Source organism: Struthio camelus, chromosome 1, assembly GCF_040807025.1.
Source record: "Struthio camelus isolate bStrCam1 chromosome 1, bStrCam1.hap1, whole genome shotgun sequence".
Classification (NCBI taxonomy): Eukaryota; Metazoa; Chordata; class Aves; order Struthioniformes; family Struthionidae; genus Struthio; species Struthio camelus.
In genome coordinates, this window is record NC_090942.1 from 76,986,697 (window position 1) to 77,009,109 (window position 22,413).

The 22,413-nt window shown below is 40.7% G+C and overlaps 1 protein-coding gene across 6 annotated transcripts in view; it reads right to left on the minus strand.

Moving 5' to 3' along the window:
• Positions 1 to 22,413, minus strand: part of ITPR2 (inositol 1,4,5-trisphosphate receptor type 2) — a 265,055-nt gene that overhangs the window by 223,359 nt on the left and 19,283 nt on the right. For all 6 annotated transcript variants that reach the window (XM_068950023.1, XM_068950014.1, XM_068950029.1 and 3 more), the window contains one exon: positions 7,270 to 7,340. In XM_068950023.1, coding sequence (XP_068806124.1) covers positions 7,270 to 7,340 — 71 coding nt within the window. The remainder of the gene's footprint in view (positions 1 to 7,269; positions 7,341 to 22,413) is intronic.

A 22,413-nucleotide genomic window follows, 5' to 3' on the forward strand; every position in this document is an offset into this window, starting at 1 on the left:
GATACCTAGGCAGATCCTATTCTCATTTGCAACGCTATTAAGCGTTCAAGGGAGTTCCTCCTTCATGCAAGGAGGAAGGAGAAGAGATTCAGCTACACATACCCATCCCATCCCAGCCCACAAGTAATTACTAAAGCTTTATCACAGTGAACACCTCTCGCAACACAAACAGAAGGAAGGGAAATCTAGTGTGAAGACTGGCCTTACCCTTCCTAAATACATACAATGAACTCTCATTTCTTTATTTAACAAAATAAAACAGGTAGCACACTTGACTATCATCAGGCCCAACTAAGTGCAGTTATCTAACATTAGTGCTGCCAAAACCACTCTTAAGATTGTGCCACACGGTCCTCCCAGGACCTGCCTCCCCCAGAGCTAACAGCTTGCCACAGTGTTAGCTCTCAAGCCACAGACTAAGCTGCAAGACTTTTAGCTCTGCAAATTTGCCATTTGATCTCTCATACATTGGCCAAAATGGCATCTATCACATATCATCCCATCAAGCGTTCCACTGCGTTGCCTCCTCCCCTCACAACAACCGATCTTCCTCCAATATCTGTAGGAACAAAATCTGTTCATACAGAAATCATCAGTGGTAGAGCTTCCCCTGGCACTCACCCAAACGCCTCCCTGGTTTGCTCCCCCAACACAGCCCCAAGCTGATGTTCCTATGAGAACGTGTTACAAAGCATTAGCAAAGCAAACTCAGCCACCTTGCAGACCTATTTACCTTCATTTCAAAGGGGGAACATTTACAATGAGACTATATTGCACAAACTACAGTACATGGTATCTCTCTGGGTAACTTTTACAATGCTCTGATTGGAAACTCAGAAGGGAAAAGAAAAGTTACAAAACACTGTGTGCTATTAAATCAAAGTGCAAGTTGAAGAAGGCTTTAGCTTGAGCATCAGGATTTCAGCTCATAAGACAAAAGCCAACTATTATTTTCTGTGACCATCTATAATTATTAAATCTGCATTCCCAGTACACTTCATGAAACATTTAGTTCTCTGAAGTAACAATGCCTTCTTTTTATAGGATCAGCTTTCATTTCTCTGTTACTCCCCACATATCCTGCTACTTGAGTAAACACACTGATTCCCATCTTGATGCAGAGTCTTCAAGCACGGCACTACCACAGAGCACAGAAATGCAAGACATACATGAACGTGCAATCACAACTGTTTACTTATGCCTCCTAAAAATGAACAAATTTTTCCTACTGATACTTCTCAAAGAAAAGGAAGTGTCAAATAGGAGGTGCTAGATATCCTTGGCCACACAGCTAGATCTGTAGCCGTGATGCACAACAAACAGCTCTCCCAAGTCCCAGTCTAGTTCCTTAAAAGTTGAAATACCAAGGACTTTTTTTTAAAAAAGAGTATTATTTAAATTGTATTTTCCCCTTCTGTCAATTTCTAGAAGAAAAAACTCACATTCTTTGTTTCTAGAGAAGCTTTTTCTCTACTTGTTTTCAGATTCTAAATACAACAAAAATACCTCATCTGTTTTTTGTTTTTTGTTTTTTTCTTGGCATTTCTATTTACTTTTATTCTAGTAACATTAAGATACTCTGGAAATTCAAACATCGTGATCCTAAGCATCAGGAAAAAAAGCAGTCTCCACCCTATAGAAGCTATAGTTTAAATAAACAGGGGAAAAAAGGAAACTGAGGCACAAGATCATAAACGAACTTGCCAGTACATGTAGCAGATCAAAAGTTCAGCCCTCCAGGAAGTCAGGCTGGTAACCCATTCATGAGACAGACTGTCTCCTCTAACTTCTCCAGGCAATCTCTGAGCGCTCTCGTTCCTAACTCATTACTTAATGAAGTTTTAAATAAATGCTTCCCTTCCTTAAAACGCTAATTAAGTAGGTAGTATCAAAAGTAAAATAAACTGCTTTAAAAATACCAGCTGGTTTCAGTTACTCAACTTTCATGCATTTAACTTCTGCAGCTTCACCAATTCTCTCATCCTCCCAGAGTCTTCCTGGCAGAATTTGAATCTCTCATGCACAAAGTGAAGATGAAGTACATTTGAAACACCTCCCTCCCCTATCAACACTTTTAAAAGTCTAAAAATCATTTCCAGGTTTTCTTTACAACTGCAAAAAAAGGGAATGGTCTTGCTGCCTCCCTCCTTACTGCAGGTCACACTATAGATTTAACCTCCTACTCTATGCCTTCGCTTATCAGAAAGTAAGAAAACGTGACAAATTATCAGTGCTGAGAGACATGGCAATGACTTATTTTATGGAAAAAATGACATCTCTTAATCAGAACAATCCAAAGATGGAAAGCAGCAACCCTCAGTCTGCAGGAGATAACCCACAGAAGATGTATTCAGCACCAAACTGACAGTGCGTCTTGAGCCTGTGAACACACAGGAAATCCCAGTGTTCACTAGTGCTGTATAAAAAAGCAATAGTAGGTGGAGCAGGTCCTCTGCCTAAAAAGCAACAAGTCTCAGGAAGTCTGAAAAGGAAAATAACTTGTTACACCTTTTAACCGTTTGCCTTTAAATATTTGCCATTGGATAAAGATGGTTTAGAACAATCTTTGTTAGAAGCTCTCCATATCCAGTGCTTTTTTTTTTTTTCAGTAAAGTGTCAGAAATTCAAGTCTGATCCACCATGCAAGATTTCAGTAATTTGAAAACTAGTGATATTATCGTATGGCTTTAGCTGGACCAACAGGCTGACAAATAAGCGGAAGTGGTAGGGCTACTGAATCACACTGTGTACAAATCTGTGGGTTTTGATGAAATTACAGCAAGGGAAAAAGAGCTGAACTGAAAATGGAAAGGGAGGAATGTAAGGGAAGGAGGAATTGGGGCAATGAAGAGTCCAAGGGAGGACAATTGAAATAGCCATCAGGAATCTGAGAAGAAAAAGAAGGCAACTGTGGAACTGCGAGAAACATCGGGAACACAGTAGAACTAATCAAAACGATGTAGGAAAAAGCCAGTAAAGACGGAAACGGCAGAAGGACAGGGGAAAGGGTAGGATGGAGGAGGAAAGGAAAGACAGTGGGGAGCCATAATGGAAAGAAGGGAGAGAGGAGGAAGGAAAACAGTGTGAGAACAAATGTGGAACATACTAAACAAATTGAGAGAAAAGCAAGAGAAATATCTATGAACTCAAGCACTGCATTCATTGTGGATATCCTGTGAAAAAGGGTATAAACTGTAGGGAAATTTAAATCAATTTAAGTCATCATACATTTAAAACAGCAGAGACTTGGGTTACTTCCTTTTTCAGAGTTGCCAAATTTGACTTACAGGCAGGTCTCATCCGTGCTACTTTACAGCTTGGAAGCTGAAAGCATTTCTCATTGGAGATAACAGCATTAAGCTACAGAGTATTCAAGGTCACAGTATAAGGAAACTTGCAGCTCTGCTGATGATGTGATGTGACTTCTCTTCAGAAGAAGAGGACTTTAGGCACATGCTGCTTTTCCTAAACACACTGAATCCGGCCTTGCAACGTGCTAAGCCGTTCCATCAAGACACCGAGTGCTTTAGCTCTCGTTAACTTCAGTTAGAATCAGAATGAGAAACACCCGGCTTGATCAGTCCCTTAAATTCGACCACAAAAAAGTAAATGCTTTCTCTGCTCAACAGCCTTCAGGAAACACGTGTGGGACCAAATTCTGCCCTCCTTCACAGTGATGCAAACCAACAGTATGCAGACTGATGAACACAAACCGCTCCAGGTTCAGCCCTATGTGACTGAGACAGGAATTTGGCCTATAGTTTTTATATACTGACATAAAACAAAAGACAACCACAGCTTTCCTTAGCTTTAACAATACCCAGTTTTGTAGGATGTTCTGAAAAAAGCTAGAATAGCTACCACCCACTCAATAAAAAGAAAGTAAACACGTAACAAAAATGAAACTGCTATTTTGAGACATCTCTTTACACAGGTTTTCAGTTCGGGCCAGCAGCTCAGTACCTAAATTTGATATCTGAGTGAACTCTGCAGGGGAGTCAGAAGTAGTTAGAAAACATAACCCTTTTTCTGTGGGGGCAGGGGTAAGAGATTGATAAAATGTTACAGAAAATGAGCAAACATGGGCCTCTGAGGTTAATTTTCAGAGTCAGTCCTCTAAACATCTTGTTAGAAACATGCCTTTCTCAAACTTCTTTGACTCTTAGGTTATGTTCTGACCTCAAATCAACACCAATTTTGGCTATCAGTGGCAAAAACATTGTAAACCATACAGACAGCAGTTCCCATTACTAAAGAGGCCCTACTCTTCCTGCTGTTAGATGCTATTTTTAGTTGCTATGTCTAATCATTCAATTAATCATTCATGTCTAAGTCTTCTTTTTATGTCAAGAACCTACTTACAGCAGTTTTTGTTTGTTTTGTTAACATTGCCATTTTAATTGAATGCTATTTCCCAAAAGATTCTTGGGGAAAACAGTTTTCGCTTACATTTCTTGGTTGTAAGGCAACTTTTAGAGAAACTTTTGCTTCAGTGCTTTTGAGTAGAGATAAGCAACTTGACAAAGAGCGGCAGAGCTGTGCTTCTGGGTGCTCTCACTGTGAAGACATCTAATCGTCACAATTTGTTAAGCCTTTGGAAAAGCCTTGGCCATGCTCCACAGGTACTTGTTTGGGCCTGACTATGAAATACTCTGAAAGGTCTATCTATACTCACTACACGCCACCATCTCATAGCTCCTACCCGATCTAGGCTGTTGCAGATGCGTTATCCTCACTGTTTGCTGAGTGTAGCCTATCTCAAGACTGAGTAGAGCAAAGCTCTCCCTGAGATGCGGCTCTGTGGTACCCGGCACTAAACTCCAGTTAGACAGCAAGTCGCTCCTGCATTCTCAGCAACATCCCTGTTATTCCTATGCTTAGAATTTGAGTTTTAAGATGAAGGAGAAAAAAAAAAACAAACTATGGCTTTACCTTTGCTGCAGCCATTCTCATGACTGCTACTTGTGTACACTTACCTGAAGTGGCATGAAAATGCTATTAGATGCTACATGGGGCCCCTAACGATATAGCCATGATGTTATAGCATGGTAGTTGCATCATCTCAACAAAGGTGAGGCAACAAACCTCACCTTTTGCACTAATTTAGCTTCTCCCGCAGGTGTGGCAGTTCAGCCAGACTTGCGTGCCATGACAACGCTAGCAATAGTTGAGCAAACTACTTCAAAATTAAGTCAGATATGCGTGCCCTAAAACAGAAAAGGGTAGGGCCTGACAGGAGGAGAGGGCTGCTAAAGTCAAAAAGCAAGGAGGCAAGAGGCAGCAACGAAGAAGAGAAGAAAAGCAGCTACTAAGAAGATTCGGGGCAGGGAGGGAGGGGAAAGGGAGAAGGTACAGAGAAGTGGAGAAATTAGAAGGAAGAAAGGAAGAAGAGAAAAGAAGGAGCAGTGGGAGCTAGAGATAAAAGGATGTGTTACGAAAGCAATGGAAAGAGGTTGCAACAGGAACAGAGCCAAAGCTGTCTACAACTAATAGAAAACATTCATCTGCAGAAACTGGAATGTAACTCGGAAGTACAGTCTTTGCATTCCCCTACTAGCAGAAAACAGCTGGACATTTCTTGTCTACCACTCATTCCCCTCCTGTGCCGGATCTACATACACACATACTACTGCCACCATAGTGTCAGGCCATTAGTGCTGTGAGTTCAATAACCTTATACTCTGGATCAAAATGCCCAAACTTTTCTGACACTGCTGAATGCACTTTTTTTTTTTTTGAAAAATCCAAAGCAGAACACTATGAGCTTTTTCCATTTCTTTTGTCTTTTAAGTTACAAAAGAACAGCAGAGAACTACAATAAAAGAATGAAAAAATAAAGGTTGTCTTTTTAATCTCCCTTCAGCTCCTGTATTGTAGGCATTTTGAAATATGCTGCAATTACACTATCACATGCAAATCTTTTCCAGTGACCCTTGTCTCATCTAGAAACCAGGATATGTTCTACTTTGTGAACCAATTAGGGTGAGAGAAACTACTGCCCAAAGAATCCCCACCTCAATTTTTGTGCAACCTGAAAGCTGTAAGTTGAACATATATTTGCAGGCAGTGAGAGGATGAAATCACAGCTAGGGAGCTCAAAAAGCACTCTGGAAAACCAGGTGCATCCCCATCTCTGCTATAAAGTTCTTCTGTGACATTGTGCAAGTGACTGAAACATACTACTACCAGCTTCTAAGTATGCATTCCTCATTTTCTCAATATCCAGTTTCCAAGATCTGCAAATGGGCTGAATGCTCACAATTGGAACTGAAACATACTGGTGAGGCTTCCTGAATATATGAAGTAAAAATCCTTGAATACTCTGCGAAAGCAGAGCATCGCTGTCTCAATGTTTGCAATATAGTATATACATACCACATAAATACTGCAAGTAAAATAAGGTTAAGCACATCAGCGTAACCCCCTGAAATAGGCACCATCAGCCATGATTTGGGAGCATGAAATGTGTTTCACTTGCTCTAAAACAGGCAAGCCGTAACTGTCCTTATCTCACAACGGGTGTGAATCAAGGCCAATTTAAGCCAACAGAGGCCTGGATCAGGCTAGTAAGGCTTAGCTTTGGTGCTGCTAGAGCTGATGGCTTAAATCAAGTACAGACAAGATTCTGAAAGGTTCTCCTCCTTTCCCTGCATATAAACACACAGCACTTCTGATACCACTGAAAGGTTTTTGAACATAATGCGTTCAAGAAGCAGAAACTGCTTGTTGCCAGCGCATTGTTATTTTTTCCAATAAGCAAAACAGTTGAATTACCACATCTACAAGCTCATGTCTAAGAAAGTTGAGAAAAATGAGATACATTTTTAAGTGAAAACAAAGCAAAACCTGACAAAAATTTTGGGGAGGAATCCTTAAAATGCCGTCTTATCTTTTTAAAAAAAATAAATAAGTCAGCAGCTCTGGTAGTTTTGAACCTCATAAGCTTGTTTCCCGTTTACAGTAAGAGCAGGGCTGGAACAAGGAGTTGGTCACAGAGCGGGGGGAGGGAGGTTGGCGTTTTGTGGACAGAACAACTGACCCTCAGACTACAAGAAAATTAGTCCGTTTCCCTGTGTTTTCCAAATATCCCTAGGGCTTCTCTGGTTTGGCATTCAGTTCTCAAAATTTGCCATTCACATTCCAGGTTGAAACTTCAGCAATGGGTCCTCAAACAATGAAGAAATCTGGCAATCAAGGTAAATCTTTGCCCAAGAGGTTAGAACATGCATCAATCAATCAGTCATTAAAAAATTACCCTCAGTTACTGACCTCTGAACTTCTTTGGAGGGTTAGCAAGGTCACCTGCCTCTGGCTGAACCACACATCTGTCATCCACTAACCTAGAAAAACAAAAGTTATTAGGCTTATTAAGTCATCTATTTGACATCAGCGCATGTAATTGCAGAGACATACTTGTCACACCTTGGGAACAGAAGTTTACACATTTTTCCAGGTCAAGTCAAAAATACCTCAGAAACGCTAATATTGCAGTTATTCAGCATAACCAAGAAAAGAAAAATCTACATTCTCCTTTGAGAAAGAGGATTTCTTCTGTTGCACTAAAGTAAAGCCAGTATTTCAGAACTCACTTCGTTTAAATCTGGTTAAAGTCTCTTTTGTTACAACATTCACGTTGATGTTACGTGTAAAACTTTTGTTTTCTTTTGTAACAGCACATTAACCCTGAATCAGAAACAGTTTGCTTTTATGCAGCTCTCATTATCCTGAGGCATAATCCAAAATCCATCACAATCAACAGAAAGACTCTGAGCCACATAAAATGGCCCTGGAACAAGACCTCAAAGAGAAAGGCTGAGGAGCTACCTCTGCATCAGATATGAGAAAGGAAAAGTTCTGCTAGGCTCCATTTAAAGTTATCTTGGCCTGAAACCTGCCAGCTGTCCCACAGATTCCTGTATCCACATGGAGCCTTTTAAAGGCATGCACACCAGAGCATCCCCACGTGGACCTGTTTACACAACTGGGACATGAAGGGTTTTTTTTTTTCCAGTGACCTGCTGTTTCACAACACTGTTTTATTTGGAACTAGAATCTGGACTCAGATAAAGCACCTTGGATTTTAGTCTTTAAAAATGTGCGTATACTCTCATCCTCCAAGGACAGTCATGTGAAATGAAGATTCAGCTCTCTGATCAAAAGTCACTGCAGCACAGTTTCCTTTGCTGGGATGAGTAAGTATTTATTTAATCCACACCAGAAAATATAAATAGCAAATAAGCGTCTGATAATATTTTAAAAGCTAAATAAACAATAAAATTCAAAAGATTATAAACCGCACTTCGCAGAAGAATATTGTTAATCTTATCACAGAACTTCCTAAACATAAATTCAGCTTCCCTTCAGGAAGTATCCTGTAAATAATCTGCCCGTTTCAAACAATTATTCAGGAAAATCATGTTTAAGGACACACTACTGCCATTCGGCAACAGGATTAGAAGGATTTTCTGTGGGAAACTGCCAGAAAATGCACAATTTGGGTTCATCCAAATCAAGCAATAGAGGCATTCAGTTTTCAGTCAAGTTGATGAAGGATTTGAATCTAGCCACGAGGGCAGCAAGACCAGTCCCTCAGAGGGCCCATGAGTTTTGTACCTCGGACAAGCTAACTGATGCCAAGGGCAAGAACAAGCTGCTCAGTGTGCTCCTGGCTCCCAGAACCAACAATGAAAAATGACAGTAAGAACTTTGGAAGTCAGCGGCTCAGTTCTCACAGCATATTTGGGGGCAAATGTGAGGTTTCGGTAAGGAAAAAGACATGAAGTCGCAGTTATGGAAGGAGAAAGAGAACTTGGAAAGGCCTTAGGGCAGTCTACATTAGGCCAGGCTTATACAATGGGGCTTAGCAAGAACAAAGGAAGTTATGAAAAGCAGGATTTAGGAAGAGTCAGCCCTGCAAGGTGCCCTCTGCTCACCATCTGGTGGGTCAAAGCTTCCCATAAAGAGGTCCTAAATCCTAGAATCACAGGAAAAACAGGGCTGGAAAGGACTAACTTCTTTCCTCTTGCCCTAAATCAGGACTAAACTGTACCTATGTCATTCCTAACAGACATCTCTATACTTTGCTTTTAAGGACTCGCAGTGACAGAGGCTAACTAGGACTTGAAGCTGAAGGGGAGGAGGGCAGTAAGATGCCCTTGGCCTATTCCTCTGTTGTGGCACAGATCCTCACCCTCTCCTCTGAGCATAGCCTCGCAATGCAGGAAAGGGCCTTGCAACATGTTACCATGTTGGCGTTTGCTGAGAGTTACTGTTCGAAGCTACCTGCAGGAGGCAATTTTACAATCCAGCTGGATGTCAACTTTCACCAGCTTAGGTGATTTTTTGAAAACGGGAGACTCCAAAATGTTGCAATGCTGGACAGAGCCTTGCCAAAGGATTTTAACACCAAAAAGTGACAAAATCTACAGAAATTTACAAAAACCTTCACAGACTTTCTGAATGACCCAGTCAGGTTTAACTGTTAAACACTGGTAGGATGGAAGATACTACAGCGGGAGGCTGAGTACGATTCACAAAGAACATCTTGTCATTAGACCCTCATGGCAACTATAACTGCAGATACAGTAGAAAATGCAAATGGTTCATTACAGGACCACATCACTGGAAGAAAGGCCATGCACATAACAAGGGGCTGAGAAAAACAGACAAGATCTCGTGCCCTCTCCAAGAGAGGTAGTTGCGGCATTCAAATGCATGCTAGACTTCCCAGGCACAGAAAATAGACCTTAAATAATTAATATAAATTACGTTTGTGTAGCATTTTCTAAAGGCACAAAGGTAAGGACCATGGAAAGTGTTGTGCAGCCATTAGGAACCAAAGACTTCAGACAAGACAGACAAAGGAGGAAGGAACAGCTACCGCTCACATCCTATAGACAGGAAGCAACAGCACAGAAAGATTAATTGACACGTGGCAGGACTGTGGCAGGACAGAATAGAAACATCACCTCCTGGGCCCCTGCTTAAGTGCTTCAGCTTCTAACGCCTTTGTTTCTTACAAAACATCTTACAATACTGGGAAAAAGTCTGAATGAAGTACTGCTTTCTCTATACTGCAACCTTCCTATAATTTAGTCACCCAAATTTTCATATAATGTTACTCACTCTGCAGGAGTATATATCTGAAGAGTTCAGTAGCTACCCGTTTACTGTGGAGGTACTTGTCACGGTACCAGAGTGAGAGCTGAGTTTCATGCTGCACATGATGCAAGGACTTCAGCCTATCCTGCAGCCTGGAAAAGAGCAGACCCTTCAAATGCAGAGCACTTACCTCTGAATACAGGACGCACAATATTCAAATCCCACTTTTTATAGTAAGAGAAAAGACATCTGCTGGTTTGTTACTGAAGCCTGCTAGGTGGCTGCATTAAATAACTAGCAAAGCATGACCTATGCAACCTGCAAAACAAGTTATTTGAAATGTGTGAAACCAGCAACCAGCACAACAACAAAAGGCCCTGGGCACCTGCAGCTCCTATCAAGCCAATGCACAGCACTTTTCAGGATCACTTGCTTGCTGTTTTGTGTAGGAGGTCAAACAGTAGTAGCGAAGACTTTCCTGATAAAGGGAGAACTTATTCTACCATACAATCAAATGTGCAGCTATTTAAATACTGATCTAAATTATTATGCAAATATTCAAGCCACTGTATCATCAAAGAAGCTTTGGCAAATTTAAAAGGTTTGACAGTTCAACTCTCTAGCCGGATTGCAACCAGACAATATTGCATTGTGCCCTCTGTTGTCATATAGTACCCAGCAGATAGCACCCATTTCAGGTTTTCACATGTTGGCTGCATATAAATGACAAAGGAGTCCTCTGCACATTTATGATATGTCTTTTAAAGTGTACAAAGCCACATTAAACAAGAACTCAAACCATCTAAAATAATGTCTAGGTGTTAAAATATGCTCCTCAGTGCAGATAGTGGAAGAAAGCAAAGGTGGATTTTACCTCTCCACTAGCCTAAGTGGCATAGTGCACCATACCGTGTGAAGTGGTCAAAGCCCTACAGCAGAATTAAGTCCTACCTCTATACTCCTCTCCCTCCATTTTCCTCCCCACCATCTGGATGGAGTTAAATATGCTGTTTGTCACCACATTCAAAACCACACTTGTCTAGAAGTGGTGTTCATGCGGGCAGTGTTCTGCAGTGGCTCCTGCTTTACCTATGATGCATTAAACCTGGGGAGCATGAGAGCTGCCACGCTGCATCAGCATGGGCTTCTGCTCAGGTCTACGCCCACGTGGTACTCCTCCAAAACTTCTGTCAGAGAGCTCCAACAATCAGCAGCAAGCAGTTACCAAATAACTTCCGTACAGTGAAAGTTTCTTCATAAACCTCTTCTGAGAGTTGTCAGTTCATGTCCTGAGGGTGGTCCCATCCATATCTGTGTTTAAATTCTAACCAATAAACCTCTGCATGCTCTTATTATCAATCCCTTAGAGTCATTTTGAACCTATTAAGCATTCAACTTCATAATATCTTGTGGCAATGAATTCCATATATAAGATGGTAAGCAGTTTGAAATGTGCTGCCTCTTGTCCTTGGTGCTGTTTCAGCTAAAAGACAATAGGATCAACATTTAATACTATTTGTTCTTTGTATTCAGATCTTGCTTAACGTAAATAATTTCAAACTTCTCTTACAGCTCCTAATAGCTCTCCACTGCCCAGGCATCAGATAGAAGTGGGGAAGTGGTTGCAGTAATTCCCACTAAATCTTTCTACTGGGTGCAGCAGCTGCCGTTACAGGAGCTTTCCTTCAGAGGAGAACAGAATATGCATGTGAAGACACCACGTGTGTTTGGGGAGACGGGAGGAAGGACGCATTGAGGGGAGGAGCAGGACTCAGTGGTAGAAGTATAATTGATTAGGCAGACACATTGGCAGAAAGGACTAATGACGGGACAGTTGGGTTTCTAGCTATGGATCATATACACTGGATAAATCTTCATGTCCTACAAGCTATCCTGATTACCTAACACAGTCTAAAGGTAAATACATCAAAGGCTTTGAGTAACTTGTAGATGTAGTGCAAGGGTCAAGGAGGAGTTACATAGTAATAGTCCCAGAAAAAACGTTTGCACTGATGAGTTATTTTAAAATTACTGCTGAGTTACAAATACATTCCGGAAGCACCCAAACAACGCAAGAAAAAAGGTTCTACCAAAAAAGCAATGCTGATGAATTTCATGAATTTGAGGGATCTTTCATAATGTAAGGTGCTTTTAGTAGCATCCAAGAAAGCAGCTACATAACATAAAAGCTATCATTCATTCTTTTATCTCTAGTCTTGCGGAACTGTGCCTTCAATTTAAAAAAAAAATCATCCTGAAAGGTGTTTTGGCTCTTCCTACCAACAGAGAGACACTTTCACTTTTCATAGCCAATGTTATTACGTAAAAGAGTAGAGAAACTAATGCAAAAGTAGAGACAACACAGACTGTTGCACACACACACTCACATATATAACCATATATATATTTTATATAGCTATATATATGTGCGTGTGAATGTAATTTATGTTAAAAAATACAAACCTCAGCTATTGATGTCTTACTATTATAATATATGGGAATATGCACACAGAGCAAGTTTGGTACCCTTTACACATACACAAAGTATTTTACACCTTAAAGAGCTCAGTAAGCCAAACTACAGTCTCTTAGACAGCCTGAAGACGTTTCCTCTCTCACTTGCCCAGCTTTTACTTTCTTAGCTCCTGTGGTATCATCATTTCACTTATTTTCTCAGCAGCACAAGGCCTGTCGGTCTTGTCAGGGGACAACGTTGACAACAGACCTCAGCAAGCAGAACTGGACATTTTAATCACCAGCAGGGCCAGAAGCAACCTTTGTTCAGCATTTTGTCCATAAAGGTTAGATCCCAAAGACATAACCTCGCCACCTTCTCACAAACTAAGAACCAGCACTCAGAGCCTCCCATCTTTGCTCCAAAGACACCCCTTTGCATACAGAACCTCTTCTTCAAGAACACCGCTCTCAAACAGCTTCCACTCAACATCTTCCCTATGTAACTACAGCTTTCACCTACAAAGCCTCTCCAGCGCACCACACATCCCAATGCACAGTAGCTGCTCAGGAGGAGAGGTGCTAGTCATATCACTAAGAACCCAAGCACTAATAAACAATGGGTTATTAAAATTTTGCTGCCCTGGAAGTCGGGTATCAAATACTAATGTGCCAAAACAACCAGGTCCACCCAGTTCTTCTCCAGGTCCACCCACTTCTCAATTCATTTAACTTCTTATCAGGCATCTAGGTCAGCCCACTTCTTGCTTGCTTCACGTGGTCTCCTGCCAAAAATCTACAGTCATTATACCTCACCCTTCCCAAAATGTGAATTCGTACTCCTTTTTGCCTACCAAACCTGATTCAAATGATCCTACAGCTCTGTGTTTTAGCTCTGCTGTATGAGATTTGTCCTTTGTTCCATCTTCTTTTCTAAAGTCCAACTTTCAGTCCTCATGTTTTCGCCTCTGCAGTCCTTCGGGGTCCCCTACATTAACCCCAGCTTGCACAGAAAATAAAAATGATCTTGCTTGTACGTATCCATTAGGCCCCTGTACCACTTAGGAAGATTCCATGTTAAAAATCCCTTTTGATAAATGGGAGGATCACAGCACGCAATATTTAAACATAACCGCACTACATGCCAGTGAGGCACAGCAGCCCAGATGGACACTAAACAACCTGACTCCTGTCTGCCTCTAACTTCAGTAATTTTATCCTCGTTTTTCTGAACAAATTTTAATTCCTACAAACACAAAGCTCAACACAGGCTGAAAGAAGCTACTAAATAAACAGCCATTACTCTGCAAAAACAAACATACTTCTATGCATCTAAAAGTATTCTGAACTGTCAAAGTGTCTTAAACAGATGACAAATTTCACTATAAACCATCCTCACGAACAAGAACGTAAGTGCATTTTATCTCAGCCACACAGATCAGGAACACTCAGCCATTCTTACCATACTGAAAAATGCTTGTGTAGGTCACTTTGGATTGCGTTATCAAATGCCAAGGAGACAGAAGGGCAGAAAGCAAGATATCGAGCATGCATTAAACAACCGCCTGCAAGCAGGCAGCTCCTGAGTTGCACTAACAATTACACTAGTAATCAGCCCTGGAGTTTTTTCCTTATCTGATAGTGCATTCAAATATTCTTGTAACTGTACCTGCAGGCTTGCATATCAGAGGGGAAAAAAAGCAGCATTTTCGCCTGTTCAATTAAATATTCCAGCTATAAATCCTGAACGTCACTGTGTTATTCTTTTGTATTGCATGATATCCAACTCATGCCTTTAGCTTATAAAAGCTTCAGAAATCTGTTCAGTAAATTTATTTATCTATTTTATAGTTACATAAACATTTAAAACATTAAGTAAGTTAAAATAAATTATAACAACAGAATATAGGGCTATTTGAAGATTACAGTGGAGAGGAGACGACATGATGCTTAGATTCTAGTCTTGATTCTTTAATTTTCTTGGCTAGCATAAACAGGTAACTCATTTATTCATGACAAAATTGGTACAGAGCCTTAACTTGGGGACAACAATTTCTGTCAAGTAAATAAATACGTATTTGGACAGCATTTCAAGTTCCTCACATCAATGCAGCTATACAAATTTAGTCAATTTTTAGTGGTGCAAAAAATACCCATTTTCTACAGGCAAAACGGTACTTCAGAACCAGCAATGGCAAGAAGAGGTGGGCCAGTCTGCCCCACCCAGCTTAATTCCCACTCACACAAAGTCCTGTTGCACTTCTCTGAAATGCTCCTGTTCTGCTTACAGGCTCATTTTGGCCTCAGTTTGTCTTAGTAGGTGTGAAAAACAAATTATGTTCCCATAAAACCAAGGAAATGTCTGGTCTTTTTTTGTTTCTTTGTTTTTTAGAAAATATATAAGCTAAGCCTCTGTCCTACAAGAACATCATGATAGCCTAACGGTATTAGAAGAAAAATCTCACACAGGAAATCATACTTTTGGATGAAATTATTATTGAAATGCTATTTTAAAGCTAAGAACTTGAAAGGATAAAAGGAGTATTAGGAAAATTTTCTGAGAGCGAGCAGCAGCAGCTTGCCAAACATAGACAAACTAAGAATTTGCATCACCTGAGAAACTGGACAACTTTTCCAGGACTAACATGTTTTCTGTTTTGGGTGAAGTCCTGGCTGCCTTTGAACTCTCTGGCAAAATTTCCACTGACTTCCGCAAGGCCAAGATTTCACCCCAATAAGCCCACTTGCCAAAAGCACAGGGAGGGATGAAGTGAAGTTTAAATGATAAGCAGCATCAACACTGACTGCACAGTTGTGCTGGAGACTCTTCAGAAGGAATAAGCCCACCACCACCCATACTACTACCAAGCATATCCATTGCCAAGCCCAGCTCGCCTGGAGATGGGATTTCTCTCTCCTGCGTTCAGCCACGTAAGCTCATGGTATCTACCTCAAACTCATCATCTAAGTCCCTCAGTAGTCAAGACTGAGAGACAGGCACCTCCAGAGGGCAATATCAACCTGTTCTAGGATGGATGTGTAAAACAGCAGGATGAATCACCCTCTGGACACGACCTACCTCTCTCCCTTGCCTATTTGCTACTTGCCTAACTTTGAAGTGACCACACTTTGGCAAAACGAGTAAGTGAAGACCCCAACCACTCTCCAACCCCTCTACAAGACCATCCCTCCTAGTTTGAACTGAAGGGAATAGCAATTTTTCTTGTGTCTGGCTGAGACGTGGATGGGAAACCCAGATGGACCTGGCTGAGAAATTCCTCATGCCCTCACCCAGCTTCCTGTAACATTGCACTCCAGAAGTGCGTGCTCCCTTCCAGGTTTAAAATCATCATAGAAAAACATACTTTACTGTGCATACATATCGAGGACAAAGAGCACATATCTGCTGGATAAAAGCCATCGTCTTTTTTTGAAAAGACATCCAGCATGGCCCACAATACACATTCAAGGGTGTTTTATTTACCCGCTAATACAGTTTGTTTCAAAAGATTCTAATCACCGGGGTGTGGTGAGAACAAAAGCAAAAATCTTTCTTCAGTTTCAGTTAAGCTCACTCAACTATTCCTCGCAGTGATAGCTGTGAAGAATTGTTTTAGGTAATTGTACACAAAACAGAGTAGGTGAAGATAGCTATATCAATTATTATAATTTTGTTAACACTGGAAATTCAATCAATTCAAGCCAACACGTAAAAAGTGGGACATATAAGCAAACATATGTATTAAAATATTGTAGCTCTTCGAGCACATAATCATATACTAAAAGCCAAAAATGTCATCATCTGCTCATAGGCTGTGCTACAGGATGTTTAAAGTATTAGCCCACATATAGTATTCAAAAGAGGCTTTATATACATATTCTTCAGGGCAGTGGCCACATGCCGCAAGCGTCTAAGATAATCCCCAAATATTCCCTTTATTTATTTTCATCAACGTCTTTAAATACAACCTAACTTCTGCACCTCTTGTACATAAACCTTACTCCAACTAGCTACCCATGGAATGCAAAAGCTGCAACGTTTACGATATGGCCAAACATAAACACAGTACTGCTTAGCTAATCCAGTAGAAGGAAATAAGAAAATTAAGATTAACGGTATAACTTTAACTCTGCTTGCCTACACATTAGTTACCCAAACAGGTCTGCAACACAGCCTTCCCAACATTAAAAAAAAAAAAAAAAAAGCATGGAGGAAGTAGAATTACTAGGTATTAACATAACATATATGAACAACATTGACACTGTGACCACCGGTAACTACGCATGGGATTTTCAGAAGCAAGTAAGCCTCCATCATCACATGAAAGTTAGGCATGTAATTCACAAATCTGTCCCTATCAGAGTAATTTCAGAAAAGAGCTCCTATTAATATTAATAGTTCCCCCAGTCTCAGAAGCAAGTAGACATGCAGAATTTGTTGCAAGGTTAGCCATTCAGCCAGAGACTGCAAAGAGAAGCCAACAGCAGCAGAGAGAAAACAAAATAATCGTATCAGAAGAGATTCAACAGTCAACTCACATCAGAAGAATTCATGCTTCTTATTCAGCTTTGTCTATAGCTACATGCAAAAATGTTGCACGTATTTGTGAACATTCACTTGAAAGGACTGCTTTGAAGACATGCATACTAACGAAAGGAAATGGAAAGGCTGAATTTGCCATCGTTCACACCATTTAATGAAAGTAGAGGGAAAAGTTTGCTCAGAAAATACTGTTGAGAAACACCAATATCTGTCCAGTGATCAAAAAAGTGACTTCATCACTGAAAATGGTAATTAAGGCATTCACACCTACACATCAAAAAGACAACCCTTAATATAAAAAGGAAGCACAAGCAAAATGAGAGAAATAGGAAATTTACATTTAGTTGAACATATATTGACAGACACATACATACACACGTAAATATACACTCTCATACACACAAATTATCAATCCTGCAAACTCAACCTGGAATCTAGGACCTGGAAATCAAGTCAAGTTCTTTCTCTATTTTGTTAACATCAACAGTAATAAACTCACAAACCAACTGATGTCAAATGTTGTGTAATATGTGGGTGTAAAACACTTTTTAATCAAAACACTGACATTTTATACACTCTGTGGTGGTGTTTATTTCACATAGCAATGGAGAATCGTATGTACTTCTCTGTAACTTTTTCCTCCAGTCAAAAAAAATAATCCAGCAACAACAGCTTTTCCTTTTTTACATAACATAGCTACCAAAATACTCTGTATTTCAAACTTCATGCTATGTCAGGATACCAAACAAAGAATGGACCCATTTGATTTCAGAGGCCTTCAAATGGTGACAAGTCCGTAGCTAGCATGAACATGTGTAATTCCACTGAGGCTAGTCAAACAGTGCTACTCAACAGCAGCTAAGAATCTGACCCAGTGTTTTTAATATTCTTTCTGTAGTGAATTTTGGTTTAACTACCCCCGAGTCTGTCTTCAGTGCAAAATAGCACTATTATGCCGCCACAATCAGGCAACAGGACTTGGACCATCAGTGGCTGCAGCTCCCTTCCACATGGGTGCTATATGCTGACCCAGAGAACAAATCTGGGCTTTACACTTGGAACAAGCACCCTCCCTAACCATGTTCTTCTGAAGGCAGCACTTCATAAGTATGGTGCTGGCTGGCTTTGCTCTAGGATGAAAGGAGATAGCTCTCAGTTTAAGAGTGTAACCACCACAAAGCTATACCCAACATCTAATTCAACTCCCAGAATCCCATTGCTGGTTTCAGCATTTACTTCTGCTTCCAGGGACAATGACTTGGTTTGCAAGAATTCACTGAAAGAGGTCCATTCACCCTTTGATATATGTCCAGCTCTCACTGATGCTAATGAGAATTATGCACACTTATTAAAGGATAAGAGAGCACTTTACATCAACACGTGTTTCAATTTTCTAAACAAAAGACTGTTTTTTTAAACATTCATTTTGCAATGATAAATGTTTACAAATTTCTGTGGTTGGGCCAGGAATTTTTGCAGATTCTCTTTGCTTTTCTGTTTCTTTTGCATCAAAGAAAAAAATAACTTCCGAACAAAAGCCAGCTGAGAAATTACAGTGACTTCATTTACTTGTTTTTAAGCTAAGTAGAGCCAGTTTCCTTCTGGAACAGATCATTTTGGGAGCTGTTCCAGATTACTTCAGAGTCGCTCTCCCAGTAGCTGGGAGCAGTTCTCAGAGCCCTTTGCCACACCTACACCCAACCTGTACATGCTCGCTTAAGAGACTAACTTGCACTAAGAAGCAACCTGAACAGGAAATGCTTGGGAATACTCCTTTCATACGGTAAAAGAGTTGGGAAGTAGGTGAGTCAGGAAAAAGCAGCCATAAATGAAATGGCAAAACAATAGCTTCTGTGCAGGTCGACAGGTATAAAGGTAAAGGTGGAAAAAGAGCTAAGGCACTGCTGCACTGCTTGCATGAAGCTTTCATAACTGGTATCTTAAAATGGGAAAACGCCACAATAAGCAGCTTCCATCCTCAAACTTGCTTCAAAACCTTTCTCAAATTGAACACAATGCAGGCTGGCACCCCTTTTGGTTTTAACACACTGAGGCTATACCTAGCAAACTAACGCACCCAGGCACCGAGGTCAAGTGGCACAGAAAAACCCACGTCTATGTCAGCAGAGTTTCCACGAACTCTCCAGCCCTTATTCCTGCACAGGATATGCAGAGAGCAATAGCAGGAATATGCCAAAATCATGCCAGGAAATCATGCAGCTTATTGGTATAGATGATCACCTCTCAGCACTGCAGAACACACATGAGCACATTTCCATGTATTACTATAGATGTGGCAGAAAATTTTTGAAAACGGTCTTATTGTTGAGCTAGCACTCCCATTTGCACCATATGTGCTGACAACTTTATGCTGAACTGGAGATAGAGTGGGTATTTTTATCACCACCTAAGCAATGGAGCAATGAATCTGCCGAACACTGAAGAACGAGGACTCCCAGGCTCTGCTGTCAGTTGTCCAAAAGTTATATCACCTACTAAGCTTTGTTACAAAGAAATGAATTTGGCCTTTTACTTTCAGGCCCTCCAGTTTAGCAGCATTCTTTTCAGCTGAACCCAAATGCTTTCAGCTCTCTTCATACAGTTTCTCCTGACACCTTAAGAGAGGAAAAACACCTGCAAATAATCACTTTCCATTTGGAGAACTGGAGTTCTTTATCACTTATGTACGCTTACTGGGAATTAACTGGCAGAGAAACAAAGAAATCTCATCTTCTACAAAGGCTTGCACTTCAGTGATACAGTAAGTAGAAGAACGGAATCCACTTTATCCTTCCTTTTAAGTGCGTTACTGCTATGCATATACTTCGTATTAATGTTCATGTCACAATCCCATAAAATCCACAGGATTTAAAGATGTAGACTACATTTTACCTGGGAAAGCTCCAGGAAAAGAAGTATGGTTCCTCCTTCTGGATCAACGAGTTGAAAGCATTGTCTCACACACAATCCAGGTACATACAATCCACCTTCTCCCTCCTATGCCAAAGTAGGCATTTGGTATATTTCATGCACCAAAGACAAATCAGCTTGAGAGTTAGGAGTAAATCCTGTTCCAATAGCTTTTAAAGTCAATGGTAATCAACTGCAGAAGAACTGAGAAAGTGTCACACTTTTTACTCTGAGTCTTCTGACACTTGGTATATTTTCTAATTGTCTAGCTCCTGATGCCAAATTAATATTAAAAAAAGAAAAAACTCAAATTTCATTTAAAAGCAAAAGAGCATGTATTCCTTGCCATCACTGCTGTGTAGAGAAATGTGAAAAAATGGTCTTGTCCTTAAAGCTCAAAAACCAGAAGGTTAAAAGAAAGAATCCACACGTGATTACTTTTTTAGATCTCATGAGTTTTTAAACACGTTTGTTTGTTTGTGGGGCATCTGACTCATAATTTTCAGAAACAAACAGGAAACACTGCAGACATCTTCAAGTATTTCCTCTGCCTCCCCCCCACCTTGTCTTTTACATAGCTACTGGACATTTTCTTATTCCTTTTGCTATGCCAGCAATGAAATGGCATTGCTCTGAACTGGCTCCAGCATGCTAAGATAGGCAAGAGCTTCCCTTCTCCTGCCCATATCAAAGGGCATATCAAGATTCTCTTTCTCCCCTTGATTTGACAAAGCAAGGCTATCACACAGCCTCCTCTCCATGTAAGCTGGTAAAGCGAAGCTGTTCCACCATGCTTCACTCTATTGCAATGTAATATTGGCAGTTCCTTCCTCATCGGCCAGCAAGGGCTCCCTCACCCCTCTGCCTCTCGCAGTTGGCAGCAGTACAAGCAAGCTGTCAGAAGGCCAAGCGCTGCATGTGAACCTCCCCAATGTTTCCCTAGAATTAGTAATCTGCACGAGTCCAAAGAGGATTTGGAACAGGGAAACAGGATGAAAAAGTGTTACAAGGTAATGTACTGGGAAAGCTTTTACCTCACTCAGTTTCTTGCAGTGCTTCCTTTCATTGTATCCATGGAAAAAAAATCATTTCCCCTTCTCCATTCACCATCGCTACCTGTTACAACACTGGACAAGCGTCTGCTTAACTCTGGCCGGTAGGAGGCATTGCGTAGGAAGGAAGTTAGGGTGGGCTTGCCTGCCCCCCAGAGCAGAATCCTAACTGCAACTCGGAAGAAGTCACTCACGATTTTTTACCTTACCCTCTGCTACAGAGAGCGGTTTTCAATTGCAACATGTGCCCACAGGCTCCCTCAACCAACAGGTAGGTGAACAGGGGGCAAAATTCAACACGTTTCGAGAAAGGCAGGCCTTATGACACCACACTGACAGAGCTTGAGGCCTCGGGAACAAAGGAGAGACATTGCGGGGGGGAAGGTCAAAGCCCATCACCTGCTGGAGCTAGGGGAAGGAGAAAAAGGAAAGAGTATTAATGGTGACAGGAGAAGAAGAGACAGGACCTGGATTACCGAAAACTATCAGGTTACCAAAAGGAAGTCAAGTAAGGTGGAAACACAGTAGGCAGTGCATTATGTAGTCATTATTAATTGGTTTTCATCCTGGTCAAATTTAGACCAGGATTATATACAATGGGGACCATGGGAGCACACAATAAAAAGTTACCTGTTTTCCTTCCTGGAGAGGTCAGTTCTCTAGGGCTCTACTTTTATTAAAGTTCAAGATTTTTTAAAATAAATAAATAAATAAATAAATGGAATACATTTTAGTGGTCATCTCCAGGAAGAATTCATTCTACCTTTCAGGATATTCTGGTGTATTACATCTGCTTTGTGTCAGTGTACAGTCCTGAAGGCAATTACAGGCAAGCCCAAGATCCTAAGGTAGGGTAAGACCCTTGCCTCCCTCGTTCCCCATAGTAGTTTTCAATGGTACCAGCAAGGCTGCCCTGCTACTGGATGGTCTCCCTGCAAGAGGACCCTGGACAAAAAGGCATACCAAAGTTCAGATCTCGTTTCAAATTAAACAAACTAATTGGTGTACACAACCCCTGCCTAAAAGTGCTGCTAAAGCCAATCTAATATTGTGCAACGATATTCAGCAGAGAAAAACTACCCTAACCTTTTCCTTATCACTCCACAAACCTCTTGGACTCCTACACATTATCACAAAAAGTTAACCCATTGCCTGGCACACAAAGATTAAAAACCTGCTCACTGCCTTAGCTAGAACTACCTATTCATTCATGTGTAGAAAATAATAAATATTCAGCTGTGAGCTGATATGAAATGATAAGATAGCACTCACCCAAAATCAGTTTAATTTTTATCACCTTTACAGGTTTCCTTAGATAATCAAAAAGCCAATCAACTATCTCTACAGCACAGC